Source organism: Brienomyrus brachyistius, chromosome 19 (genome assembly GCF_023856365.1).
Source record: "Brienomyrus brachyistius isolate T26 chromosome 19, BBRACH_0.4, whole genome shotgun sequence".
Taxonomy (NCBI): domain Eukaryota; kingdom Metazoa; phylum Chordata; class Actinopteri; order Osteoglossiformes; family Mormyridae; genus Brienomyrus; species Brienomyrus brachyistius.
In genome coordinates, this window is record NC_064551.1 from 4,960,668 (window position 1) to 4,987,568 (window position 26,901).

General features: G+C 46.2%; 1 protein-coding gene across 4 annotated transcripts in view; it reads left to right on the forward strand.

The window, feature by feature from the left end:
• The window catches only part of tbc1d32 (TBC1 domain family, member 32), a 44,025-nt gene that overhangs the window by 9,391 nt on the left and 7,733 nt on the right, over nt 1-26,901 (forward strand). For all 4 annotated transcript variants that reach the window (XM_048985163.1, XM_048985161.1, XM_048985164.1 and 1 more), the window contains 19 exons: nt 542-644; nt 2,368-2,505; nt 3,039-3,128; nt 4,419-4,561; nt 4,775-4,902; nt 4,994-5,180; nt 7,112-7,191; nt 7,787-7,925; nt 8,145-8,232; nt 9,430-9,548; nt 10,701-10,820; nt 11,912-12,000; nt 16,082-16,204; nt 17,260-17,368; nt 20,030-20,123; nt 20,668-20,787; nt 22,702-22,785; nt 25,793-25,895; nt 26,773-26,888. In XM_048985163.1, the coding sequence (XP_048841120.1) occupies nt 542-644; nt 2,368-2,505; nt 3,039-3,128; nt 4,419-4,561; nt 4,775-4,902; nt 4,994-5,180; nt 7,112-7,191; nt 7,787-7,925; nt 8,145-8,232; nt 9,430-9,548; nt 10,701-10,820; nt 11,912-12,000; nt 16,082-16,204; nt 17,260-17,368; nt 20,030-20,123; nt 20,668-20,787; nt 22,702-22,785; nt 25,793-25,895; nt 26,773-26,888 (2,173 nt within the window). The remainder of the gene's footprint in view (nt 1-541; nt 645-2,367; nt 2,506-3,038; nt 3,129-4,418; nt 4,562-4,774; nt 4,903-4,993; nt 5,181-7,111; nt 7,192-7,786; nt 7,926-8,144; nt 8,233-9,429; nt 9,549-10,700; nt 10,821-11,911; nt 12,001-16,081; nt 16,205-17,259; nt 17,369-20,029; nt 20,124-20,667; nt 20,788-22,701; nt 22,786-25,792; nt 25,896-26,772; nt 26,889-26,901) is intronic.

Below are 26,901 nucleotides of genomic sequence, written 5' to 3' on the forward strand. Positions count from 1 at the left end.
GGGATGGACTGGTGAAATTACATTTAAGGGAATAACCGGAGACCTCTTAGGTACTGATTGAAGTTAAGTGTCACGAGAAGTAAGGCAGTAACTAGAAGATGAGTGACAAGTAAATCATTGCTTAGTGTGCTTTAATCCAGTCAGTGCGAGGTTCTGTACTTAACCAAGATGTTTTCATGTAGACATGGTTTTAAATTTATTTAATTTTTTAACTTTTTTTTCGGGGGGGGTGGAGGGGTAGTGTCAGAATGTCTCCCTGTCTCAGTTGGTGCACAGCTACAGCGTGAAATTTTCATTTATGCATGCAGGTAATTTAATCCAGTGTTCCTCAAACCAGTCTTCCGGGACCCTCAGACGGTCCATGTTTTTCCTCCCTATTAACTCTCAGGGAATTGGGAGCAAAAATGCGGACTGGCTTTGGGTCCCCTATGACTGGATTGAGAAACACTGATTTAATCAGTTACTTACCCTCTGTTTTGTAGAATTATTTCACATGCTACACGAGGCATATTTGTTTATAATTCCCCTGCTGTGGCTGCAGATTGGAGGAGCCGTCCAGCAGTGTGTCCATTTCCAGGAGTCCCGCGCGGACATCGGGGGTCAGGTGGCGGACATGGCGCGTGTGATGGGACAGCAGCAGATTGGTGAGTGCCAGCGCGCGTCAGCCAACCCCCCCCCCCCCCCCCCCCCCCACCACCAGCCTTTTGCACACTACACTCTAATGAAGTACCTCTGCATTAGTGTACTCTCAATTTGAATATTTTTATATTAGCCACCATTGTTGAAAATAGCTTCAGTATGCATTAATGAGAATGCCGTCTTTAAAAATGTATTTTTAAGTGGTTTTAGTTTTATAACCAAATTACACTGTGTTTCCCTTTATCAGAAAATTGCGCAGTCTCCATTGCTGACATGTTGAACCGTGTCACCCAAAGTAGATATCTGTATTTTGGCCTTCTGGCCTGCACATTTGCACCGAGGTGTTAAAAGCAAGGACGCGTTATTTGGTCCGTGCAGCACCTTGGGGCTGCTGCTGGAGTATTATTTGTTTTGATAAGCCCTGTTAAGAGAGGTTTGGGCCCTTCATACTTTCCGGCTAATAGCTTCTCCCTCGCCTCCAGATTGCTTACATTCAAGCAGCTGCAAACAAAGGCCTTTGCCTGCCTTTTTTTAGGGAAAGTATAGGCAGTGAATGTTGGTAGAATAAGAAGGAGATAAAATACGGGGCTAAGATCTAGGATAACAACTGTCTGGTTAATCGAAGGGCCTCTGATTCTGGCTAAGGGGAAGCGTATCAGTCTAAAAACGGGGGCACCTGGGCCCTGGGCAAGAGGGGTTCTGGTTGTCAAAATTTAGCAAGACCTCCCCCTCCCTGTCCAGGGTCAACAGGGGGGCCCAAGGTGTCCTTTTATTTGGGGTTTCCCAAAATTCCCCTGCTAGTACTTGCACTGGTGGTTTGTGGTTCACGTTTTCAGGACTTGTGTGTGTTTCTGTTCTCCGTTCAGCAGTGATGGGGTGGCACAGTGGCCACACACTTCCAGGGATGTGGGTTCCAATCCCGTACTTTGTCTGTAGCCTTTGCACGTGGTCCCATGCTGGTTCCCACTCCGTATCCAAACCAGCTGTGCCTTATTCTGTTCCCTGCAGTCCCACATGCTGCCTTTGGGATGCGTCTTTCAGAGTTATCTTGTGTTTGTCCCCTGGTCTGTCGTTGCAGCCCGTCCTCTTGCCAGCTATCAGAGGGTTCAGGGCCGATCCGTCTGCATCGTCTTGGGAGCAGCTGTGCAGTCGGGCACGCATGCGCAGCTTGGGGATGGGTAGCTCTTGTAACTGATGTGCCAGCATGGGTCTTTTTAACCCAGGAGTGCTGGGGAGAGCAGAGCAGGAGAATCTGTCCTCGGTTACCCCCTGCAGCTCCCACGAGCTATTTCTGTTACCTCTGTCTGCTTAACACTCAGAAACATGGACGTTCAGTACTCCAGATGTTTATATGACATGTGAAATTGTATCATTAATAATATTCCTGTTTGGACTTTCTACGATTCTATTGCTGCTAAAACGGACAGTGATAAATGAACAAATATTTCTCTAGTATCCCTTGGAAAAAAAGTGAGTTGTTCTTTTTAAAGACTGTTACATCTTTCCCTGCCCTGCAAAGCTTACGCTTCATGGGAAAACGGCAGCACAGGTTTACATTCCGAGTGGGCGGAGCTTTTCCTGACCTTCTCCATCATGTGACCTTCTCCATCATGTGACCTTCTCCTCCCTAAGATAGGCCTCGTCACTGGCTGTAGGTCACCCCGAGTGGTGCTAGCTGTCACTCGGGTGCTGCAGCCGTCACTCGGGTAAGGATGCACGTCCCTGCAGGTGCAGCCCAGAGGACACTGTACACGGCCCGGGAGCTGGAGTACGCCCACTTCGCCCACTCGCTCAGTGTCCTGGGGCGCCTGCTGATGTACGCCCAAGGGAGGAGACTCTTCCCCATCAAGGTGAAGAAACGGAAAGGTGAGAAACCCGTAGTGATTCCACAACCAGTCTCCAAGGCCCTGTGTTACTTCTGAGCCGGATACTGGAATGCTGTACCGAATACTATACTGGATACTGGAATGCTGTACCGAATACTATACTGAATACTGGAATGCTGTACCGAATACTATACTGGATACTGGAATGCTGTACCGAATACTATACTGAATACTGGAATGCTGTACCGAATACTATACTGGATACTGGAATGCTGTACCGAATACTATACTGGATACTGGAATGCTGTACCGAATACTATACTGAATACTGGAATGCTGTACCGAATACTATACTGGATACTGGAATGCTGTACCGAATACTATACTGGATACTGGAATCCCGAAGATATTCATTAGGGATGAGTTCATCTCTGGATTTAATCTCCTGATTTACTCCCTTAAAAGCAGCTTGGCAGCTGATACTGGCATCATTTAACTAGTGTTAGTTAGTTTTTTGGTGGTTTTTAATGTTCTCTCCACCGATTGTAACATGAGGCATTTTACCTTCCGCAGAACCGCTGTCCCTGATGGACCTGATCGTGATACTGATCCGAACAATGTACCGGGACCCCAAACCGCAGCTGGGGACTCTTTCCCACGCAGGTCTGCTTCACGGCCCCGTTGAGTCCCTGACATGTATCTCGGTCTAAGGTTTTTCTTTTTATTCGCCAGGTAACCATGTAGACATAAATGATGGTGAGACCCCCCCCCTATTTAGAGTGCAGACAGTTTTAGGGGATGAAATATGAATGAATATGAATGTGCTCCTGGTGGGTCCTTGTTGAGGAGGACGATGGTCTGGAGAAGAAGCTGTTCAGATGGTGATTAGTCCTTGTGTTCAGAGCTGTTGACGGGCATTTCTACACCTGAGCAGTGTTACCTCAGTCAGAAGGCTGGGATTCTCGGCGTTGTCAGAGAACAGGCCTGTTTGATGACAGTTAGTTATTAACACCCACACATATATATGTGAACTTCTGTACTGTATAAAAGAAACCAACCATTAATTGAAACTTCGGTGTCTGTTATGTAGCAATATGGAACCCACCGAATAACCATCGACCTGCAGGCGTTAAGCCTGATTCATCCTTTTCTTTGCCAGTAATAATTAATCTCAGATGGCTCAGTCAGATTTGAGTGTAACTAAGTCTGTAAGAATACTGATTTATGGTTGTTTAGTTCTTGCCATTTTTCGGAACCAGCGGGTGGTCGATAAGACTGGCACTGCGCCGTCCACAAGGTAAACTCTCCCAAAAGGCTGGTGTTCAAAGTAGAAGCCCAAATTAGGTTCGAGCTGCGAGGATAGTTACTGCGGTATTTATGGAGACGGGTCCGTAGTGAATAAACGTCTTATTCTGCCTTTGAAGGCACCTAAGGATACGAAGGGCAGGTGGAAAGTCGCAGACTTTGGGCTCAAATTTTCAATGAAAAAAAAATCGATGTTACAGCCAAAGTGTTAATATTAACAAAAACATTTCACCCTGTTTATATTGAACTTATCTGTGGTGCGTGGATTTTTTCCCTGGATGCAGCCTAGTAGAGAGTTAATTTTCGTACTCGGCAAGCACGATACTAGGGTGTGATCATGCTGTCTCGCATGTCGTCGTTTTTTCAGACTTTGATATCGTACATTTGACCATAAAAGACGTCTCCTGACTCCGTCACACTTTGCTGATTTGGGTGTCCCTCCCATAATAAAGCGATTGATTGCACTCTGTGACCGTCTGCTGGACTTCCTGACTTGTGACATCATAATGATTCCCGGTTACTGCTCATTAGTTACGTTTAGTTCAGAGGACGATGACATAATAGTGACCTGTGGCATCCTTATGACTCCTGATTACTGCTCGTTAGTTATTCAGGAATGAAGCCCTGGGCGTCCGGTGTATCTTTCAGACGCCCTGTCACCCAGCAGCCTGGTGATGGAGGTGCTCCGGACCCTCGGCGACCGCACGGATTGTGCCGATGAGTGCCTGCACTGCAGGGACATCGTAGAGACGCTGCTGTCTCCCGTGGTCGCCTCCTTGAGAGGGACACAGGTGACACCCACCTTCACTGGGACACTTTTCCATGCTTTTCCACCTCGGGTGCAAACCCAACCCATTACACCCACTTCTCAAATGCTTTTCCCCTAAAATGCTGCTAAAATGTTCTGCTAAAGTTCACCGCTTCACCGTTGTCCAAAGCTGGAGGGGACTGAATGTCCCCTAATTTGGCTCTAGAACTGCCTGTGTTTGTGTGCTTTGCCGCAGGTTACGGTCGGCCCTCAGGACGCCACACTGGTCCATGTAGCCGACATCCTGGCTCGCATGGCCGCCACAGAACGTGGCCTGTCCCTCTTCCTGTATGACAAAGGTTTGGTTTCCGCCGATGGTGAGAGGTAAGGAGAAAGTGGCCATCGCTTGCCGTGACCTTGAGTGTCCTGCCCCGCCCCCCATCCATGTAAACGAAGCAGCCGCACCGTCCTGCAGCACGTCGGCCGCACACGTCATCGTGCGCTTCACACAGCGACTGCTGGCCTGCGAGTGGGAGCTGGGGGCGGCACACGTGGCCGGTGCCTTCATCTTCACGTGTCGGCAGATGTACAACACGTGCGAGGGGCTGCACGCGCTGCGGGCCTACGGCCTGCATGACTGCATCGCCCGGGCCTGGAGAAAGGTAGGGACATTCGCCTCAGCATGGGGAGGTAATGCGGAGCCAAGAAGTCCCACCCACTTCACAGGGGTCTAGCTGAGTTTGGGTGCAGTTTACAGGTATTACAGGACAAGTAAATAAAGGACGTCTACATCTTATAAATAGGTCGGGTTGGGTTGGCCGTACACGCGGTCAAGTCCTACCCCCCCAGAAATGGTCAATGCTGCTGCCTGGTGTTATGTTGGTGTCCCCTTGGCCAGGTCCAGCCGCTCAGGTCTGATGAGGATCCTGCAAGCCGGATCACCCTCAAGGAATAGCGCCACATGGCTGTAGTGCCCTAACTGCCTGCGTTGTGAGGGAATGTCAATGTGACTCTCTGAACAGACACAGTATCAAAGGAGTCCAGTCTTTGTCTATAGATAAAACCAAAATCTTAAGTCTCCCATAGCCTCTCACCCAGGACACCCAGGAGGAGCATTCAAAGTCCACACGCACAGCTGGAGGCGGGATTCGAACCCACAACCCTTAAGGTGTCAGGCTCTGCCTGTGTTGCCACAGCCTGGCCTATGGGCTCTGTAACTGTTGGTCTTCATTCACCTTCAGCAAACTTCCTATATTTACATATTCACAATTTTAAACATTGAAAGTGAGAAACTGTTACCCCTTTAAGTTAAATGTTAAATATCAACCGGGAAATCAGAGCCAGGAATTTCAGTACAAGGGGAGAGGTGAGCGAGGATAAACCCATAAATCAGCATGTCTTTATCAGTCATTGCTTACATAATGCAGCCTCGATTATCGTGGGTCTTTGTGACATGGTCTGGAAAACCTCCGAAACTCGGGCTCGTCCCTGTCCCAAGTCTCCCTGAGACAGCCTCGCCCTGGCAACAAATCGCTCATTAACCCGAAGACTCCCGTAAACGATTCACCGTAGATTTCTGTAATACTTAATAGAATCATTAAACGGTGACAGATATTCCGTGACACATTCTGTCCTGGAAGCAAGAATAATTAAATCTAACCATAAAAACCTACTTAATGATTCCTCCGTGAATGATCTTTAGGCGGATGTTCCATAAATGGCGTAGAAGGTGTAATTTTGTTTCTGTTTAGTACTGGTGGAATTTGAATTTGCAGAATGAAATATCTGAGGTCTTTGTCGGGTTCTGTCACTTGAGGATCTGCAGACACACGTGTTTCTGGTTGGACCTTCTGAGTTTGTGAGCTGTTGATGTTTTTTATTTTTTTTTATTTTTACATTCATTTTTGGGGGCGGCATGGTGGTGCAGCGGTTAGCACTGTTGCCTCACACTTCTGGGACCCGGGTTTGAGTCTCCGCCTTGGTCACATGTGTGTGGAGTTTGCATGTCGCGTTTCCTCCGGGTACTCTGGTTTCCCCCCACAGCCCAAAGACATGCTGAAGCTAATTGGAGTTGCTAAATTGCCCGTAGGAGTGCATGTGTGTGTGAATGGTGTGTGAGTGTGCCCTGTGATGGGCTGGCCCCCCATCCTGGGTTGTTCCCCACTTCGTGCCCGTAGCTTCCGGGATAGGCTCCAACCCCCCCCGTGACCCAGTAGGATAAGCGGTTTGGAAGGTAGATGGACATTTTTTAAAAAAAACATTTTGTTATTTAGTGTTTTTTTTTTTTTACTGTTTGTGGCTTGCTGTGTGGGGGAGTGTTTCCTGTATTTGCTGACAAGTTCAAAATAGCCATAAAGCGTTTCTGGCTTGTTGGCAATAAAGTGATAAGGTTAACGACAAGGGGCTCATCAGTCTGTCTGCAGTCATTCAAATTTAATTAGGAAAATTGTAAACCTGAAAGCTGTTTTCTCAGCACAGACCGCAGACGGAACGACATAAAAGTTGTATACGGGCTTGGCGTGTGATTGCGCCCTGCCAAGCCCCCCCCCGTAGGCCGGCTGTGCTAACACAACGCCACGCGTTTCCCTCGTAGGCGAGCTCGCTGGTCGAGAGGATTCCCACCCCAGTCCCCGGAGCCTCCCCGGACCCGTCCTCGCAGGAAGCCCAGAGCATGTGAGACCCCCCCCTCCCTGGCTTCTCCCTGTCTCTCCACCATATTGTTGGAGAAAAGGCCCGTTAGTTATACCAATGGATATGGGCAGCAAACGAAATGGCTGTCTGGGCTCGATTGGCACAAAACACTACAAGTCAAACATTTGGACACACCTACCCATAAAAAGGTTAATTTCTATCATTCTCTGCATCATTTTAGAATAAAGACATAATAATCTTTGTTTTTTTGGGGGGGAGGGGAGCAGGGCAGAGTGCAGCTCTGTGGGTTGGGACTCTCAAGGTTGCCGGGTCAAATCCCGTGGTCAGCAGAATAATCCCACCATTGGGTCCTTCAGCAAGGCCCTTAGGGACCCTGAATTGTGGAGTAAGGGAATTTATTACCAGTTTTTAGGGTAGGGCGGCCTCCTGAAAAGGTAAAGCCAACCCTGATAGGAAGCCTCTTAACCTGATGATTGTTGGGTCGAATCCCAGGAGAGCAATGAAGCACCACACCTTCTTTAAATGGATCAGAGGTATCCCATCCGATCGGGTATCAGATCATATAAATGCCTGCCTGCCTCTGTGTGTGTGTGTGTGTGTGTGTGTGATCCTGCAGCTTGGCCTGGGAGGAAACACTGCTGGACAGCCTACTGAACTTCGCCGCCACCCCTAAGGGCTTTCTGCTCCTCCAGCAGACCGGCGCCATCCACGAATGCGTCTCGTACATGTTCACCAGGTTCACAAAGAAGCTGCAGGTATCGTAACTGAAACGCCACCTTGTGGCCGAGGTCGTTATGACCCCTGGCACTGTACATTCTTACTGCACAGCTTCAACATTGAGCAGTTCCTGGATGATGTTGGATTTATTTACCTTTTAACATGAAAGTGTCTCAGAATGTTACTGATATTAACTGTCAAAACTCTGCTAGTTAGTCGTACCCCCTATTGATATTTACTGCCTGGTTACTCCTCAGGTCAGCAGGTGTGAGAAGTTTGGTTATGGGGTGATGGTCACTCAGGTGGCAACGACTGCCCCCGGCATAGCAGCACTGCAAAGCTCAGGTACAGACTATTTAATCCAGACCTCCCATAATGCTGCTGTTCCCTGTCGTCTTAGCCCAACAGTCATAACGATGGAGCGGATTGGCAGTTTGATTGTGGCACATGAAAGTCACAGATCGGTCCCAATCTCGGTTTTGGGTTCACGGTTCGGTGGAATTTCGGTGCAGCGGGGAAAACAAATTATTTTGAAATTATTTATTATTGAAATTGCAAACATAGCTAGGAAGCTGTAAATCATAAGGCATGGCGTCTGGTGGCATGTCTGAATAACAAAATCTAAGAGACCCTTATCTGCACATTGCGAAAATAAATATGTACAATAAATCTAACTAAATCACATATAAAACCTGTGTGCTTTACTGCCAAGTGTGATCACATGTTGGCAGCGATAAACATCCTTGTAGCCTGTAGTTTTTTAAATGTTGTATTTTTTGGCCTGATCAGAATTTCCTGGCTAAAGAACCTTAAGTGCCACCGGGAGACGAACTTGCAGTGGCTGTTTCTGCCTCGCTCCGGTCGTACACACACTCGGATGATGCCGTCTCAAATGAGTTGGCGTGTTGCATGTGTTTCCAGCAGTATATCCAAGTTTGGTATAACAGACCTGGCAGACATCCTTGGTCTTATCAGCTACTTTGCTGTGATATATTGGGAAACCAGAATGTTCCCAAACTGCCGATTGTAACTGACTGTAAGCAGCATCAGCCGTAACCAATTCACAGCTGCAATTAGCATTTGCTCTATGCATAGATTTCTTCCGTGAGCAAGAGAGTCTGAAAGCACGAGTGTCATGCCAGATGCATGAAAGCCAGTGCTATAATGTTGAGACTCTCCTTGTTTCACCTGTGTCAAACAATACATTTTTTTTGTTTTATTGTGCTTGCAAACCGAAAACTTCGTCTCATAGCAGCAATTCTTAACCGTTGTCATTGTACAGTGAATTCATATTGAAATGTAACAGCATAGTGGATACTTCAGGTCTAGAAAGCACAAATCCAGACCAAGATTTTGTTTCAACCAATCAGCTGAGTCCTCTGTGACTGTGACTCTTTATACTCAGCTGGTCAGTTGAAACTAAATCTCGGTCTGGATTTTTACTCTCCGGACCTGAACTTTCCACCTCTGCGTAATAATTTGAGTGGATAACAGGTGTCTGGCTGTGCACTGTGTCTGGGGTAATTAGTACTTCCATTGCAGGTTTTGTCCAGGCCATCGTCGTGGACCTTTGGTCGGCGCTAGAATGCGGACCCGAGGACGTGAGGGTTGTCCAGCCCAGGCCCACGCCCATGGACCCCATCGACAGGAGCTGCCGGAAGGTACCAAAGCCCCTCCCGCTTTCCGGAGACCCCGCCCCTCTGTCTCTCAAGCTGTAGCGGTTCAGCCCAACAAGCCCAAGCAAACAAGCAGTGGTGAGGTCTTCGCCCTCTACCTGCCTCCGCATAGCAATGGGTCTCTGTCGGGGAGTCAGGAGCGTGGCCTCTGATATGAGGGGCTGGCCGTGTGACCGAGCTCCCAGTTGAACTGCTCAGAGGGGGTGAACCCGCCAGCGGACGTCCGATGTGGACGGAATGCAGATTAGCAGAGCTCCGGATGAAAGAAGGAATTTCCATCTTTTTTTTTTTTTTTTTTTAACGGAAGACTCTGACACACATCAGTTGCGGGTTTGTGTTTTCCGGAATAAGAATTGCAGAGGAACGTGTCTGCATTGCCGATGAAAGCTCGCCTTATGCTCACGGAATATTAAGTCGTTATTGTTCATGGCTTCCAGCGTCTTGCAGAAGTCTAAGGACTCCCACCCCCCACTGTCTCTGCAGTTTGCTAAATAGCCAGAGTTGTATAAAGACTGCTGAAATTTTCAATTTTAAAAAAGCAAAGGCTCAATGAACTGGTGTCAGAAGTTAGGTACTTGTATAGCAGCTCGATGATGGATCAGTGGATTAATGAAGGTCTTTTTGAGGGGGAGAAATGCAGGTATCTGCGGTTTGAAGTTCTCAGAAGAAGGTGTGATTGTGTTTTTTTAAATAATTCTAAGAATTTCCGCATCCCCAGGTTACAGTGAAGGTTTCGGGCATTTCTCACACAGCCAGTTCAATAAGCCTTGTGAACATTCAGTACATATTTGATATATAGCCCCTGTTTAGTCAGTTTGTGTAGGGCACATTTTCAGAAAGGCTTTATTTGATAAATACGACGTCTGCCTTCATATTGGGACTGGTTAATACTGGTTTAATCTGCTGTGAGCTTGGCCTCCTGAAATTTCATTGGTTATCTTGATCGATTAATGGGCATCCTGTTGTGAGTCAGCCTTTATTTACCTGCTGTACCTGTGATTTATGTTATTGAATGTAAAATGCTTATACTCTTCGTCCGCTTTAGCTGAATGTGGTGCTCCCCCAGCCTGTAAGGGAAGGGAAGACCATTCTGTCTCACCCCCCCCCCCCACCACCTCCCCTGTGTCTGACCTACAGTCATTCCTGGCCTTGGTGAATCTCCTGTATTCCTCTTACGCCGTGTGGGAGCTTCTGGGGCAACAGCAGCTGCCCGACAAAGCACAATACTCCCTCAGAGAAATGCCTACCTCCATTATCGTGAGTCCTGAATTGTCACATGGCTCTGATCACGGCATGCTTGTATAACATACTTATCACTGCTTTCTCCCGTTTTGATAGCTATTTGTGTTATAACGCAATGATATTTGTGAAATAATTGTTAGATAAGGCCTAGTACGGAATACTTCGGTTGCAGTTTCAGTGGTTGCCATTAGAGGGCGCACATGAACCACTGGTTTTGTGGGTCGTTGCACAGTTTTTTATGTTAGACTGCTCTTTCTCCTTTTCCATTCTGCTTTATTTGTTTTTATTGTTTTAACATCAACTTTCCCTATCATGGTTTTCCTAGCTTTGATGGTCCATGTTTATCGACATACTGACAGTAAGCTTATTTATGCATATCTGTGCATATTTAGACTGGCGAATCCCGAACAGACGTTCAGAGGACTGTGTCCTCCCAGCTATGCAGTGTGAATTGATTTAAGTAACCATTTTGATATTGCTGTCATTTTTGTTAAAGGTATTATATATAGATAATAGCGTAATTTGCTTTAATGAAACACTTCAAACGGAGGCATGAGAAGGTGAGATGAACTGTGAAATGATACCTTAGTAATAAATGGGGGAATCGCTACAATGAATCTAACGTTCATATATATGTCATTGGAAAACTTTCCTTGAGGATAAATGCCGTTTATCCATTAGTCCTTTCATTTTAAAGTTTAATAAATTAATGTAACTTATTAATATTACTGAAATTTATACTCATGATTAAAAAATTTGATCATCCATTCCTTTTAAACCATGGGCAAGTTTTACCTTAAAATAATCATTTCGCTAATCCCAGAGCAGTTGCCACCAGCTGTAATAAATCTCGTTAATTTGTGTGTTAATTTGCTCTGTTCCCGCCCATGTTCGCAGTGAAATCAGTGTAATTAAAGTCTCAGGCCTCTTCTGCTTTATCAGAGTGACTCCCTGCAAAGGGCAGCAATTAGACAGTAAATATGGGCCAAACCGAATCCACATTTTGTTAATGTTGGCATTTTGCTTTCTTGGGTCTATCTGTATGTTGTGATTTTTTTTCCCCCTCATTTACTCTGCTGTATTCTTTCCTTTTTTTCTGTCCTCAGCATCTGATCGATAGGCTGATCATGATTAATTCAGACGCCAAAATACATTCGCTGTTCAACTATGAGCAGTCGCACACCTTCGGTCTGAGGTGAGATCGCTTCGATTCCTGCCCTCCGGCCGATGAATGACAGAGATACCTGGGAGAATGGTGGGGGGGGGGGGTATTATGTGACCCCCCCGTTACGTGTCGGGAGGGGATCTGCTCTCTGTATTACGCTGCTGGGGACTCGCGCATGAAGATGGTTGCATTTTCACAGAGTACCCATCATTGCTCCGAACATTGAGGCATATAAGGAAAGCTTCTTTGATTTAGGTTTAGGTTTGAGTACTTTAAAACTGCTAGTAAGTACTTAGTTTTTTTTTTTTTTTATTTCGTGTTTTTGCAGTTACTGCCAGCGCTGCAATAGTAAAAATAACATAACAACATTTTTTATACAGCCTTGTGAAACTTTAGAAAAAAAAATGGCCTTGTGGTATAAACCGTCTTTCCATGGACGTGAAATTGAGGTTCTGGTTCTGAAATAATAATTACTGTAGAAGACGACTATAATCGGCGGTGGGCTTTGGTCCTGGTTACGGAGTGTATGTAGTGAGATACTAAGCCAGACGTTAATGGCAGGTGCGCGTCCCTGCTGACATCACCGCGGGAATCCGGCCAGCCTCGGAGGGCACTGGCGCTGCCCGCCTTGGGAATCCGGCCAGCCTCGGAGGGCACTGGCGCTGCCCGCCTTGGGAATCCGGCCAGCCTCGGAGGGCACTGGTGCTGCCCGCCTTGGGAATCCGGCCAGCCTCGGAGGGCTCTTGAAGCCGTCCATCAGAGCATAACGGAACGTGTCCACCCTCTCAGCTCTTTAGTGATAACCTTCTCTGCCGTCATGGCAGAAGTTGCAGGTCCGTGTCGGTCACTCTGCAGCTACCTGATAGCCGTGCTACTGGGGGGGGGGGAGTGAGGCGGGGGGGGATGCGTGAAGTTCAGTGAAGCAGGTGTCCAGGTATCCATAACACCAGTATCTGACGCCCATCGAACTCTCCCATCGTCGTAGTCCACACTGCACACACTGCATGCCATCTCTGGCAGGGGCCGTCATTGGCAAGGGGGCCCCCTGTCAAAATGTTACCTTAGGTGCCCCGAATGACGGGTGAGTCCCCATGCTACTGGGGGGGGGGCATCACCACTGTAGAATTCCCCCAGGGGATGTATAATGTTTCCCTAGCGTGGGGGTTATTATCTATATTCAGGGACTGCTATAAAGTCGCAGGCCTGAGAAACACGGAGTCGGTTCAGCATTGAGAGCCGGGTGGGGGGGGGGTTGGACATAATGAAATACCACACAGAGGAGAAGAGGAGGCGGAGCTGATGTGCGGCTCCGGACACGTTTAGTGCCCTGTGAAGCTCTCACATCCAACAGGCTGCCGGCCTTCAGCGGGGGACTCTATCAATAATTCAGAGACCCTCTCAGAGTCCATTATTCTGCTGCAAGGGCTGTATTTCTTCTTCTCACATGGAAGTAGCCCTGGGTGCTGGGCCTGGCTCTGCTCCCCGGCATCGAGTGCACCGGGCTATCATTCAGTGAGCTTTGGGCTGTGTGTGTCATGTTCGGCAGGTGTCCTCTAGAGAAAACACTCCACGGGCGGTGGAGGGGTCAAGGAATTCTGTCTCAGCCCCGTTTCTGTCCTGCTAGGGTTGATTTCTACGATTTTTTTATTTTCTAAGGCGAGGGGCATAAAAGAGGCCTTACAAATTCTTACAACGGGACCCGTCTTATCATTAGCCAATCAGATGTTTTTATTTGGTGAGTGACATGAGAGGGGGACTCTGGGGGGCCTATCAGCTGAGGCCAGTGGCCCTGTGGACCCGCCCCATGTAAAACCCAGGAATACACCAACTGCTAAGTGAATAAATTACTGCGATTGTACCTTTTTTTTCTCCTTTTTTCATAATGAATTGTTGCTTCTTTCTTACCTTGACTGGTTGTAAATCGAGCTGAGATTTAAGGATCACAGTATTTATGTGCAGCACATATATTTCAGCATAGTAATCACAGACGTGAGGCCATTACTGGGAAATAGCAAATAGCTGCTTGCATGTTTAATACGGTGATACTTACAAATAAGCCTAGTATGCATATTCTTCATAGAAGCAAAATTCATAAGTCATATAAAAACACTTTGTTGGAAAAATAATTATTATATGATTAATATGCAGTTTGTGCAAAGGCTGTACATTTTTACATAAAAATGAATCCTTTGGCTTTTTTGCCCCAGTTAGGAGTCTGACAATGAAGTCAGCGGGGGCTGAGCCTCCAGATTAAGGAGAAGAAGCCGTGTCCCTTTGGATGGGCTTGTGTAGTGAAATATGCAAAATGGGTCAATTAGGAGGCTTGTTTTGGAGAGCAATGCTCCCTGTTTACAAATCGGCACAGCGTGGTTTAGACGAGTCGTTATGCAGAACTAATATCACAGCTCACATAAATGAAATAACCGCAGCCTTCGTTTTGGGAACGATTCTCCGTGAGAGACGGGAGAACTGAGAGAGAGAGAGAGAGCTGTGTGTTTTGTGCGGTGCAATTAAGATGGGACTATTATTGAATTGACTGTCTTTAAATAATAGGAGCGCCCTCTCCTGGTCACCCAGCCAAACTCTGACAGGGATCAGGCCTGTTGGAGCGGTTTGCCTTTGCAGTCTCTGTGGCGCTGGTGATTTAAAGATTGCTGCATGTTATAAATAGCTCAATAGTCGATCAGGCTATTAGTATGACAATTTGCAGAATTTTTTTTGTACTATTTATTTATTTACATTTTCTTTTACATATCACTGTTATGCACAATAGGGATCTCTCAGCAAAACGGATTTCAGTGCCTGCATCTACTGATATATGCATTTGATAAATAAACTATGATTTGATTTTATTATTATTATTATCCATCCCTGTTCCGTAGCTACTTGTCCTACACAGAGTCTGGGGGTCCAGGGCCTATCTGGGAACCTACAGGTGCAAGCCAGGGAATAACCCTGGATGGGGCGCCAACCTCCCGCAAGGAACACTCACCATTCACATACACCATTCACACCGAGGGACAATTTGGCAACTTTTTTGTTTTTGGAATGTGGGGGGAACGCAGGGGAAACCCGATAAAATCTCTGAACATGCAACGGTCACACATGTGAAGTCGGGTCAGACTCGAACCCTGATCCCAGAGATGTGAGGCAACAGTGCAAAACCACTACACTGCCGTGCCACTCCTATTATTATTATTATTATTATTATTTAATTATTCCTGCTAATGCTGCAATTCACTTTAGCAGCACAAATCAGAACTTTAGTCGAGCCTGAGCATTAAATACATGCTTCACCCTTTACTTTTCATTGTAAGCCGTCACCACAGTAAAGTATCTTGCCGTTTCCCCCCAGGTTTACTGGTGCTGCCCGGAGTGGTAGTTAGTTCCAGTGTAACGGGGAAGGCAGTGAGATTAGCGGCGGCAGAAGCACAGGCGCTGTCCTCCTCCATAGGCCGTAGATATCCTCAGAAGCTCTGTCCACTTCCTGTCAGATTGTGTTCTCACTGCAGGTACACGCCGAGCGTGTCGCTTTGTCCCGGCTTTGCCTGTCGCTGTGTATTTGTCGGACGCTGAAATCCATTTCCGCAGTCCTGCCACGACGTTGTTTTCTTTATGCGGAGCACTTTCGGTTTAGTCCTTTGTAGAAGCATTCCGTTTATTGGGAAGTAAGTCAGGAAAGTAGGACATGATTACAGCTTTCATACTACAGTGTCTGTGAAGAAAGGCTGACTGGGCACAGCTCTGGGGCCCTGCTTCTGTCTTTGTAGCCAAACAGCTATCTCCAGTCCAAATGTTTCCAAGGCTACAGCAAAGGAATCCATTCAGACACCTGTTTTGCAACACAGCTGTCAGCTATTAAGTTCATTTGCTTGCTGAATTTATATAACACTTTTTCACTGTATGTGTTGTGTTCTTGAGAGCCTAAATGAGAAGTCTTACTAGCAGATAAATCTGACCTTGGACATTAATATCTTAACTCAAACACTGTTTGATAACAGAGTTCTGCGCTTCTAAAATCTGTGTCCTGCATGGTATATTTGTAACAAATATGGCCAGTTATGCTTAGAGCCGGATTGGCTTCAGCTGCTTGATACTGTTGAACCTCCAGGTTATTGAGCATGATGATCTGCAGCCTGGACTCCCTCCTGCTTCTGGAGTCACAGTATAGAGTCTCTGAGATGTTACTCCAAGGTCAGAAGGACAACACAGTGGCTCCATCTACAGGCGGAGAGTAAGTATTTCACAGTGATCCTCCAGGACTTTGACGTCTCCCCGTCTTTCTGTGCATTTTTAATGTAGTGCCCTGCCGTCGTTATTGACAAGCTCCAAAATGTATAAATCATTTTGAATTCTACAGATAATACAGAAGACAGGTTGACAGACAGAGAGATACTTCCTGGGCGGAAATTAAGCTCTTTTTTTTTTACTGGCTGAATAATATAAGCTATTGCTGTTTGAGAGTATATTCAACGGTGGTAGTTCGAATGAAAACCCAAGCTCTTTTGCCCTTTTCTTCGCAGAGTTTTTTTTCCCTCCTGGGCTGTGAAAATAGCAGGATGATTCTCACATTTCACTGTCAAATAATAATAAAAAAAGAAAAACTACTTGGCTTTGTAACCATGTCATAATTTCTGCTCAGCGTTAACCCTGTTCCTGGAGGAAGATTCAAAGTGAAAAGGGGACCGATTTTGGAGTTCCTCTCTAATAGGTGTCGCTGCGCTCTTCGCCGGTTACGAATTTTAAACTGTGGATTTAGAGTCATCCGTATGAATTCCTCTAGTGTATTTTATTCCTTTGACGTAACAGTTGCCAAAGTAATAGTAATTATCAGTAGCTATTCTGCCCTAAAAAGGATGAACACAGTAACCATGCCGACACTGTAACTGAGAAAAAGGCCTTCAGAGTTTCACTGTCCACCCCTTATGTGTAGTAGGTAAATTATAGCCAGTGAGCAAAGTCAAGCTCCCGTATCTATCTCGAGATAAAACAGAATCTAAAATATCAGGTTTTGAACATTACGTTTTAAGAAGATTACGGTGTTTTGCCTTTTAACGGCAGAATTAAGGTGATGATTGATTGTTTTTGTCACTGTTTGTTTGTCCGTGACATAGAATTTATCAGTGTAAAGTTACTCCTTCAGAGATTAAACAGCAGGGCAGCTTATAGTGGAAAGCAGAAACTCTTCTTTAACCACTACACCACCCACAGGTCAGCCACGGCGGTTTCATTGGTGGCAATGATGGTTTCGCCGGCCATCCCACGCTCGCTCTGTCTCTCTTCCCACAGAGATTTTATCATAGATGGGCTCTCTGTCGAGAGGAACCATATCCTGGTCCGCATGTTGGCGGTGGGCGGGCCGAACGAGCGCAGACTGCCTCCGCGGGCCTTGCAGAAGGTCAGTCTGCCCTCTCATGAATATCTACGCTCCCCGCGTGTTGCTGTTTGTCCTCTCTGGTTTCCATGGCCTGTCGTGCATTTATTCCTACAAATCACATCCAGTCTGCATCATTTCCCAGCACTAACCGCAACAGCTGCTCTCAACATTGTGCTGCTTTTAAGGTTTCCCAGCGGTGGGCCGTACTTTAGTAGCGAATCTCTATGTGATCGCACACCAAGTGCAACAAACACTGGGCTGCCTACCTTTATTCTCTGTTCAGCAGTGAGATGGAGGAAGAGGTCATTATTAGAATATAACAAAGACAAGAGTTCAGCACTGGATATTCCGCTCATTTTCCTAATGAATGTCCTCTGTTTGTTTCTTTCCCTGCATTCAGTGTTTGCTTGAAAAAGCTTCACGTGGTGAGCATTTGCATCCAAGCCCCCTGAGCCATTAATAATAATATTCGCAGTTTTGTCACGGAGACAGTCAAAGGATCAGTTCCGTATTCTCAGGAAGTTGTGACTGTCCCCCGTTTACCCTCATTATGTGTGCGGGTCCCAGTGGGGAGGGCGATATTTTGCTGTCCTTTGTTTGGACTGTACAGAGAGTGATTAATTGCATAAGACTAACCATTTGCAGATAGTGGCAACTGATGTGAAGGTATTGTTGTGGAAATGTTCCAGAAAGAGTATTAACTCAATTACACACAACTACGCGGGTTTGCAAATTAATGTATTATATGTATATCCATCCATCATCGATACTGCTAAGCTAGCACGGGGTCACGGTGACCCTGGCGGCTGTCCCAGAAAACGCAGGGCACAAGACAGGGAACATCCAGGACGTGATGCCGGTCTGTAACAGGGCCTGCATAACTAATAACTAATAACCTTAATTAAAATTAAAGTCGCTGTTCTGTTTATTTTTTCACATATTTATTTGAAGGTGCTGCAGATATCTTAGTATTTTAGAATGCTACAGCAGCATAATGATTTTTGTATTTTATACAACAGTAATGCAACAAATTTAGTATTTTATACTACAACAGCAACGCAACTATCTTAGTATTTTAAACTACAGCTGCAGCGTTATGTTATACAACAGCAGTGTTACAATCTTAGTATTTTATAGTGCAACAGCAACGCAACTAGGGTTGCAACGATTCATCGAGTAACTCGATTACAAAAAATCCTCGATGCTTCGTGTAATCCGCACGACTACGTACTGCTTAGTGATCATCGTGTTTCACTCGGAGGATTATTACTGTCGCACAGTGTGCTTACGCTGCATCACGTGCAGCAGGTTTGATTTGATGGCGCGATGGAGGAAGACAGGGAAAGTAGTGAGGAAAGTCAGAGAAGAAGAAAAATGTCTAGAGTTTGGGACCATTTCAAACAAAAGAAAAGAGAAAATGCTGAACAGTGTGTCCACTGTAAAACCGAATTATCTTACCACAATAGCACAACGTCAATGATTCAACATCTCCACAGAAAGCACCCAGTCTATGCATCCAGTCCACAGAGCGGAACCGGTACAAGGTAAAGCGCGAGCGTCTCACTCACATTCGCGGCTAAAATAGACCTGCGATAGAAACAAATTTGTGGGCATGTGTGAATAAATAAAGTATAACAAGATTCAGCCCAAGCAGCCCCTATTTTTCCTCAAAAAACACTGATAACACAACAGCAGTGAAAATGTCGTAGTTTAACATGGAGTGGGAGCCCGTCTATATACTAATAGCAAAGAGACAGAGACGGTGAACTCAGGTGGAGTGAAGGAAAAGGACAGCAGTGCTTGTAATCGCGACTAAACCTTTACTGGTAAAGAGCTGGCGAGAGTCCGTAATCAAACCAGCTGTTCAACAAGCTGAAAGGTAAAGAAAAGCGATGTTTTCAGCTGCTCCCATCCACCGCCGTTTGTCTTACATAGCAGCAAGGTTACAGTAAAGCTATACAAGGTAAAATAGAAGCTGTTTGTATGCAAATAAACTGTTAGCTTAGTTTGACACAATATTTAAATTGGGCAACTTGCAGCAGGCTGACAGCAGCCGTACGTCACACTTCGTCACAGTGATAAAGTCTAAAGGGGACCATGGGGCGTACTCAACCAGATCTATTTCAAGGCTTTAGTAATATTATTTCGCAGATTTAGATTAATATGAAATATTATAATTATGTAATATCAAATATAAATAGTAAAGTGCTTTCTGTGTGTTCCGGCAACATCTACACCATCAGAACGTCTATTTTCTGCAGCAGGAAACATCGCGTCAAAGCGGAGGACAAGCCTCAGTTCTGAGCATGTTGATATGCTCACTTTTCTTCATTGCAACCGCCACATGCTCCTTTAAAGGCTGACACACACACACACACACACACTCATTCTCTAACACACTCAAACACACACACTCTCACTCATTCACTTACACACACATGAACATGCACACACCATTCCTACCTCATCCAGTAGATGCAATCCTGTCAGAACTTTTTTATGCCTCATATAAATGTACAAGAATACAGAATGCCTTAGTTTAAGATATATGTGTACCTTTTTTCGGTAATTTTATTTGACATAATTTTATTTTTGCATTTAAGAAAGTGTTTTCTTTAAAAAAATCACAGGAAGCAGAACTGTCACTTTTGTTGGTGTTAATGTCATGTTTCATGTTTTTAGGGCAATGACCCATATCCATGGAAGATGTTTTCATCATTCCCGCTGCCCAAGTGTTACTTTCCAGAGGCTCTGAAGACACCTTACACCAAGCAGGGTATGGATCCCATCTGCTTATCCATCCATCGTTCCATTTCTCCATTGTTCTTGTCGCTTATCCAGTGGAAAAATAATAATAATAATAATAACAATAATAATAATGCATTTTATTTAAAGACGCCTTTCAAAGCACACAAGGACACCGCACAGAATTACACAACGAAAACAATCAGAATAAAAACAAATTGCAAAACTAAAACAGTATAAAAACAGCAAGACAGGGGACACATCCTCTGATTTAATTGGTATTTTGGCAGCTGTTTCTTGAAAGCATGATTTCCAGGTTAATTAATGGTGATGACACCCGTAATGCTTTAACAGATGTATGCTGAGCTAGGGAAGGAATGCAAAAGAGTAATGACTCCCTACAAGTGGGAAAACCTGCAGAGTAAATTCTCTGGCAGCGCTAATTAAGTCCGGGAAGCGCTTTGTGATTTTGTCGTTCTGTTGACCTCTGAAGTGATGTGAAAAGAGTCGCTGCCTCGGGGCAACGCTTCTGCACGCTAAAGCAAGGCCTTACTAGCGTCTGCTCTGTCTTCCAGACTCGGAGATGAGCGCCTTCCTCACCTCCACAACGCCCGCCGACCGCGACTGGATGGTCTGCTGCAGGGGGATGTACTCGAAGGTCATGACCAGCAAGTCCGGCTTCGTAACAGAGAACGGTGTGTGTCTGGGATTTTAATGGTCAATTCTGTGCTTAATTCAGTGCTCAATCCTTTTATTGTCATGTGTACAAGTACGAGTACCATGTACAATGAAATGCTTGCTTGCATGTGCTCCTGCAGACAGTAAACATAGACAACAAGACGGCTGGACAACAGGATGACAAGTGAATGTAATGACGACGTGAATATAAATAAGTAGTAAACAAGAACAGAATACCAGGAATAAATAGAGACAGTGGCAGAAGTCCGTTACGAGTGATGTCATCGAATTATTAACCCACGTCTCATGAAAGTCTAACAATGCAGAAGGTGTTAAAAGATGCAGGAAGAAGATTATCGCGATACATCAAAATATGAAATATAGTTTAGGATTATATAAATTCTTCCATTCAGCCTTTGTTTGGTATTATTAGTGCATTGTTTAGAAAATAATCCAGCAATCTCACTTTCTTCAGTAAGAAAATGATTTTTGTTCCCCTCAAGTCATTTGTTCAGAAATCCTCTTATTTGGTTATTCTCGTCAGAAGGTTCCGTGTCGATCCGCTCCAGCCCTGCGCGCTGTTTTGACGAGGCGTCATGGGAACCTCGCAGTTACGCTCTTGCGGGTCGTGTCGGGCTGCCTGCTTAAATGGATTCTCTCAGCCTCTGTGCAGTGTGTGTTTTTCTTTATCATTCGTGTTTGGCCAGTCTGTCTGAGGTTGTAAAATAAACGTGTCTGTCTGCGTTCCCCTTCCGACACCTCGTGAATCCCTAGCGTCCGCCAGATGTAGAGCGACGCAACCAGGTCAACCGGAGATAGCATCAACCGTGAGCTCGGGATATTATCCGTGTGCTTAACCAAAGGTTCTCCTCCAGTGTAGAAAATGGGTGAGAGACGGATAGTTTGGCATGAGGGTGAAATTCAACCTCTGGCAGATTCGAGAGGAGAGTGTCAGAGTAGAGAGCAGTCTCTTTTCACACCTCCCTCGTCCAAAGCGCAGCAAACGATGGCACATTAGAGACTGACACCAGTGCAGCATTCAGAGCAAACGCAGAGCACGATGTTAGACTGGCTCTGTGTTCCCACAGCAATTTTTATTTATTTTTTTTCCGGGTATCGTATCGTACACTGAAACTGCAGCCCCTTCACACGCGTCTGACGGGGTCTGGATATGTTCTCCTAAAGTATTGCGAGGCCACTCCTGTCTGACAGAGATGACCCCCCAGCATGATGCCTCACTCATCAAACGTGCGGCTCTGCTGGGGATCAGTGCTCGTGGGTGCTGGAGGAAAGTTGACAGCCATGTTTTGTCAGTTACGGATGGTTCTTCATTTCGGAAGCACTTGGAGGGGAAGGCTTATGGAGATGCTAGAAGCAGGAAGTGAGGAAAGCTCTTCATATAATCTTCCTTGTATTGGTGGACTAGGTGGATTATTACCCTAACATCACTCTACCAGCAGGGTTCAGGCTACTCGATTATGGTAGAAACCATAATCATGATTATCAGTATTGAGATGAGATGATTATTTAACATGATTAGTCATTGACTTTGGAAACATCATGCATTTCCTGATTTTTTTATTTTTTTTTTTGTTTTTTTTTTCCCCAAAAAAAACCTGTATTTTTTTTTTTTTTATATTAAATATAATTCAACCGAGACAAAAAAGGGTCTGGAAAGGGGTGCACTGGGTTTATAACACAATACAAAAACGGGAGCATCACTGCCAAACGAAATGCAGTACAATAATTGTTTTATCTTGATTATTTTGTTTTGATAGTCATTGGAAGCCAGAATAGTAATTGAAATAAAAAATTAACTGGCCAGCCCTACAACAGGGGGGGCGCAGTGGAGACTTGCGTGCCTCAGGAACAACAGCTTACTGAAAGGCCTCGGATTTGTGTAAACGCAAAGACGTCTGCCCTCCCCACAGTGCTGGCCGACCTTTTGGAGAAGACCGTACTGCACCTCTCTGCTTCCACGGCTGACTGCTTCTTCCCGGTGGCGGAGGTCAAAGGTGAGTGCAAAGATCAGGCCAGGGCCTGATGTCCCTCGCATGCGCTCATGGTTTATAACTCACTGGTGCTGGCAGATTGAATTCCACTTTTCACACTGACGTTATTTGCTATGAAAGAGAAAAAAAAATGTCTTATTTATTATTCCTGTGCAAAGCTGCCGTTTTATCTAAACTAACTTGCACGCGTGCTGATTTCTCACACGTCCCTTCAGGTTAGATACGCTGCCCAAAGGTCAAACATCAGGACCCAGCAGCTTTCCGGAGTACCCTGCATTACCCCGTGTGCCATATCTATAACAAGCGGCCTCTGCCCCTTATCAAAAACCTGATAAATTATATTAAGTTTTGAAAACGCTGATAAAAGTCCTAGTTTGGCAGCCCAATTTCCGCCAGGGATTAATAAAGCGCTGCTCGCCGCTTATCTCGTTTACCTTGCGGAGTCAGCCGTGCGATCTCAGTCGGCTGCGTGCTTCCCGCACTTCCCCAACGCATTGATACAGAAACTTGCCGCAGCGCAAACTTCACTTTGCGTCAGTCTCACTCCGCGGTTGTTTCTCCATGTAAGAATGTGAACAAACTGCCGATCACTGGGCCACCCTGATGTCGCTTTATAATCTATTGCGCGTCAGACCACGTTTTTGCTCCCTCCCATTTCCCAGCACACCTGTATCAGGTATTCGGTGTTCTTGATTGGCTGGGAGCTTCATGGGAGCGAAAATGTGAACTTTCTGGGGGTCCCCAGTGTTAAGAAACACTGTCCTGAAGCTGTCACCTGTTGATCTGTAGCCTGTTTTCTTAATAATTACATTATTTCCCAGTATTACAGTGGCCATATAACAACAACCACAGTGATCACACGTCATATGACATCTTATTGCTAGAACTCCATTTATTCCGTTGATTCTGAAGTATACGGACAAATTTGAAGCCATCGAAGATTTCTTCTCGTCCTAGTCTCCATTCTTGGTATATTGATTCAGGTCCAAATGTGATATTCAGTTGTAATAATTAGTGCTGTAGTGTCCCCTCCCTGCCTCCAGAGGGTGCTATACCCCCCAGTCTGAGTGGATGTCCCAGGCCTTCACCTACCCCGCCTGCTTTGAAGATGACAGGCACAGAGTCGCTTACAGTTGGACAGATGTCGGCCATCTTACAGCAACTACATTATTTCAGTTATCTAGGCCCTGTACTAGTGTTAGGATGGATAAAAATGGGGGAAACGCGGTGAGAATAGCAAATGAAAAAGGTCTTGAGACCCCTTGTGGGAGAGCTGTGTTTACAGATGCACGGACAGCGTGAGCTGTGCCTCAGCGGCCAAAGGGGGGCAGCAGACAGCCCTGCCATCGCATCATCACGGGGGAGGGCCTCTACCAGCCAATTGGCTTCTCTTATGTGTGTTTTTTTTTTTTTTTTTTTGTTAATTTGTTTCTACATGTACAGCCGACAGGCAAGTCAAGCATCTGCCCCCCCCCCCCCCCCCCAGGGAGAAGCCTTCTCGCCTCACTCAGCCACACCCGTCACAGGCAGTTTGCAGGCGGTGACGCCCTCCGTTGGTATGATGGTGCCTCTGTGTGACCCCATCTGTCAAATGGCAGGAAGTGATGGCCCGCTCCCCCCGGCAGCACCGCGTCCGCTCTCCCCAACCGCTCCCCCCGCTTTTTAATTACTCACCGTGGCTTAAATTAGCTGCGGCGCTGACTTGAATCCCAATGCCTTGTCCCCCGCTGCGCTGGTGGAGGGGCTTCATACGCTGTCTGCTTCATCACAGACAGCGATGTTTGGTGTTTTTCCACTGTCCCCGTCTAAGGTGACTTCCGACCTCGTCTCTGCGCCTGCATTTGGATGAGCCACTTGCGTTAAAATCGCCGGCGTGGTCACCCCTCATCCTCTCCCATCGCGCGTCTGTGCATCGGTCATGGGGGTCTGGAGTCTGTTCCAGAAGCTGCAGGCGCAAGCCGGGGAATAACCCAGGAGGGGGGTGCCAGCCCATCGCAGGGAACACTCACCATTCACGTACACAGTCATACCTAGGGATCATTTGGCAACCCCGCTCCACATGTTTTTGGAGGGAAAACTGGAGAACCCAAAGGAAGCCCCACATAACACTAATTAGAAATCAGTTTAATTTCACCATCATTGCCCCTTTTACTGTAGCCCCCGCACATAGCCCACACCCTGTAGAAGAGGCTCTCATTGTCGACACTGGTTGAGGATCCCTGGCATGTCTAGATCATACCACCCCCTAGTGGTTTTACCCTTGAATTGATTTTCTTTTAAATAGTTTTCATGTCTGGGTTTGCTGTGATGCAGTGGCGCCCCCTCCCGGAGGGTGCTGTAGCTGGTAATCCTCTCACAGTGAGCGCAAAGCAGCACTACAGTGCATTTTATATAATGCTGCTTCGTTCCAGTGCATGGGAATCCTCAGCCCCCCTGTACTGTAACTGTCATACTCCACCAGTGAATCGTTTTGCATTTATCCACATTTAAACACGCCGCTGCCTTGCCACATGGCGCCGACTGCCTTTTCAGAGGGGTTTATTAAGCACCTTGTCAGTTTGCGATGAGTAACATCTCAAACGGCGAAGCCGCAGCTTTGTATTGATTGCACTCTTAAAATGACGATTTGCTGCCCGTTAGCCGCGCAGGCCGGTACCCATATGGATTCACTGCATTGAATTACAGCTGCTGTTAACTTTATGATCAGCTTTTTATGTGAAACTATATAAATTGTCAAAGCATCGCTAAATCATGTTGCCGGATCGCATCCGGTCTGCTGTCCAAGTTCATGATGATCTTGCGTTTTCTAGACGCTGCAATGGAAACTTTTTTTCCCTCAGATTTTTTTGAACAGATGAATCTGCTGCTGTTTGTAATGACATGTGTATCTTGATGAATGTGGCCGCTAATTAAGACAGCTTGCATTTTCTGCTGGACGTTACGCCTTTTCGGTGTCGCTCATGAAGGTGTGTGTCTGTCTTGTTTTTAAATGCTTGGCCAACACAACCAGACCCAACCGGTGTTCCTGTTCCAGCACATTCTGTAGCAGCCAACAGTGCCGCATGCCAGTCCCTGTCCCCGCTGGAGCAGCTGGGCGTGCAGATAACTCTCAGGTACGTCTGCTCCAGCTTCTCCATCTTCCATCCCTTCCTGGCGGCGAGTTGTCATTACACGTAAAACAGCGTCTTTTCCTGAATCCTATTGGAAACTAAATGTAAGCAGCTTACGGTCATCTCCATTTGAAACGGGTGAACATTTCACTCCATGCCACACTGTTGGCTTCCCTGTTCGTCTCTGGTCTTCTTAGCTGCCGTCTCTGCTGTAAATCAGCAGGTCTAATATGTGTATACCGGTGTGGGGCATGGCCGCGTGTAATCAGCTGGTAATTATGTGTGGGACATCGATTCCAGGAGCAATTGGCCAGCTTTCCAAATCATGCAAAATTTGTACTTTTCAGGGATGGCGTGTGGGTTAGGATGCCTGTGTTGAAAGAATGATGTCACCTTTCGGTGCCTGACCACGGCCCCCTAGCCCCCAACCCCCAATTGCTCCAGGGACTGACCATACTCTCTCAAAAGGAAAAATGTGCAAAACTATGGCTATAGGTAAAAAATGTAAAAATAAATAAAAAATAAATCTTCACTCTCTAACCACAAACAAATGAAAGAGTTCCTTCATACCCTGAGGGTTAGGGTTACGTCCTCTGCTCTCTTCTCATGATCCTGCCCATCTGCTAGGATTCCCGAAGCTCAGCCTCTGTCTCGATATCTGGGTTCTTCACTGACCTTGTGCTGCGTACGGCATCTCCCTCGATGTACTGTAACTCACACACCTGGGGAGTCGTCAGGCCTTCTGCTGCCGGTCCCAAAATGTGCCCATGAGCGGACCCTGTTTTCTCTGTGACATCTTCCCTGTCCCCCCCTTGTCCCTGTGACTTTAGGGGGTTACAGCCGCTGCACCCCAGCCTGTCCCTTTCTGTGCCCCTTGCAGGTACGGTGAGCACTTGAAGCTGCTGGATGGAGACTCTGAAGCGGATTTGTGTTTCCTCGTGCAGAGCTGTCGGTCACTTCTGTCCCAGCAGCGAGCCCAGGGCTTGTCACAGCTGTGTATCTTTAGAGT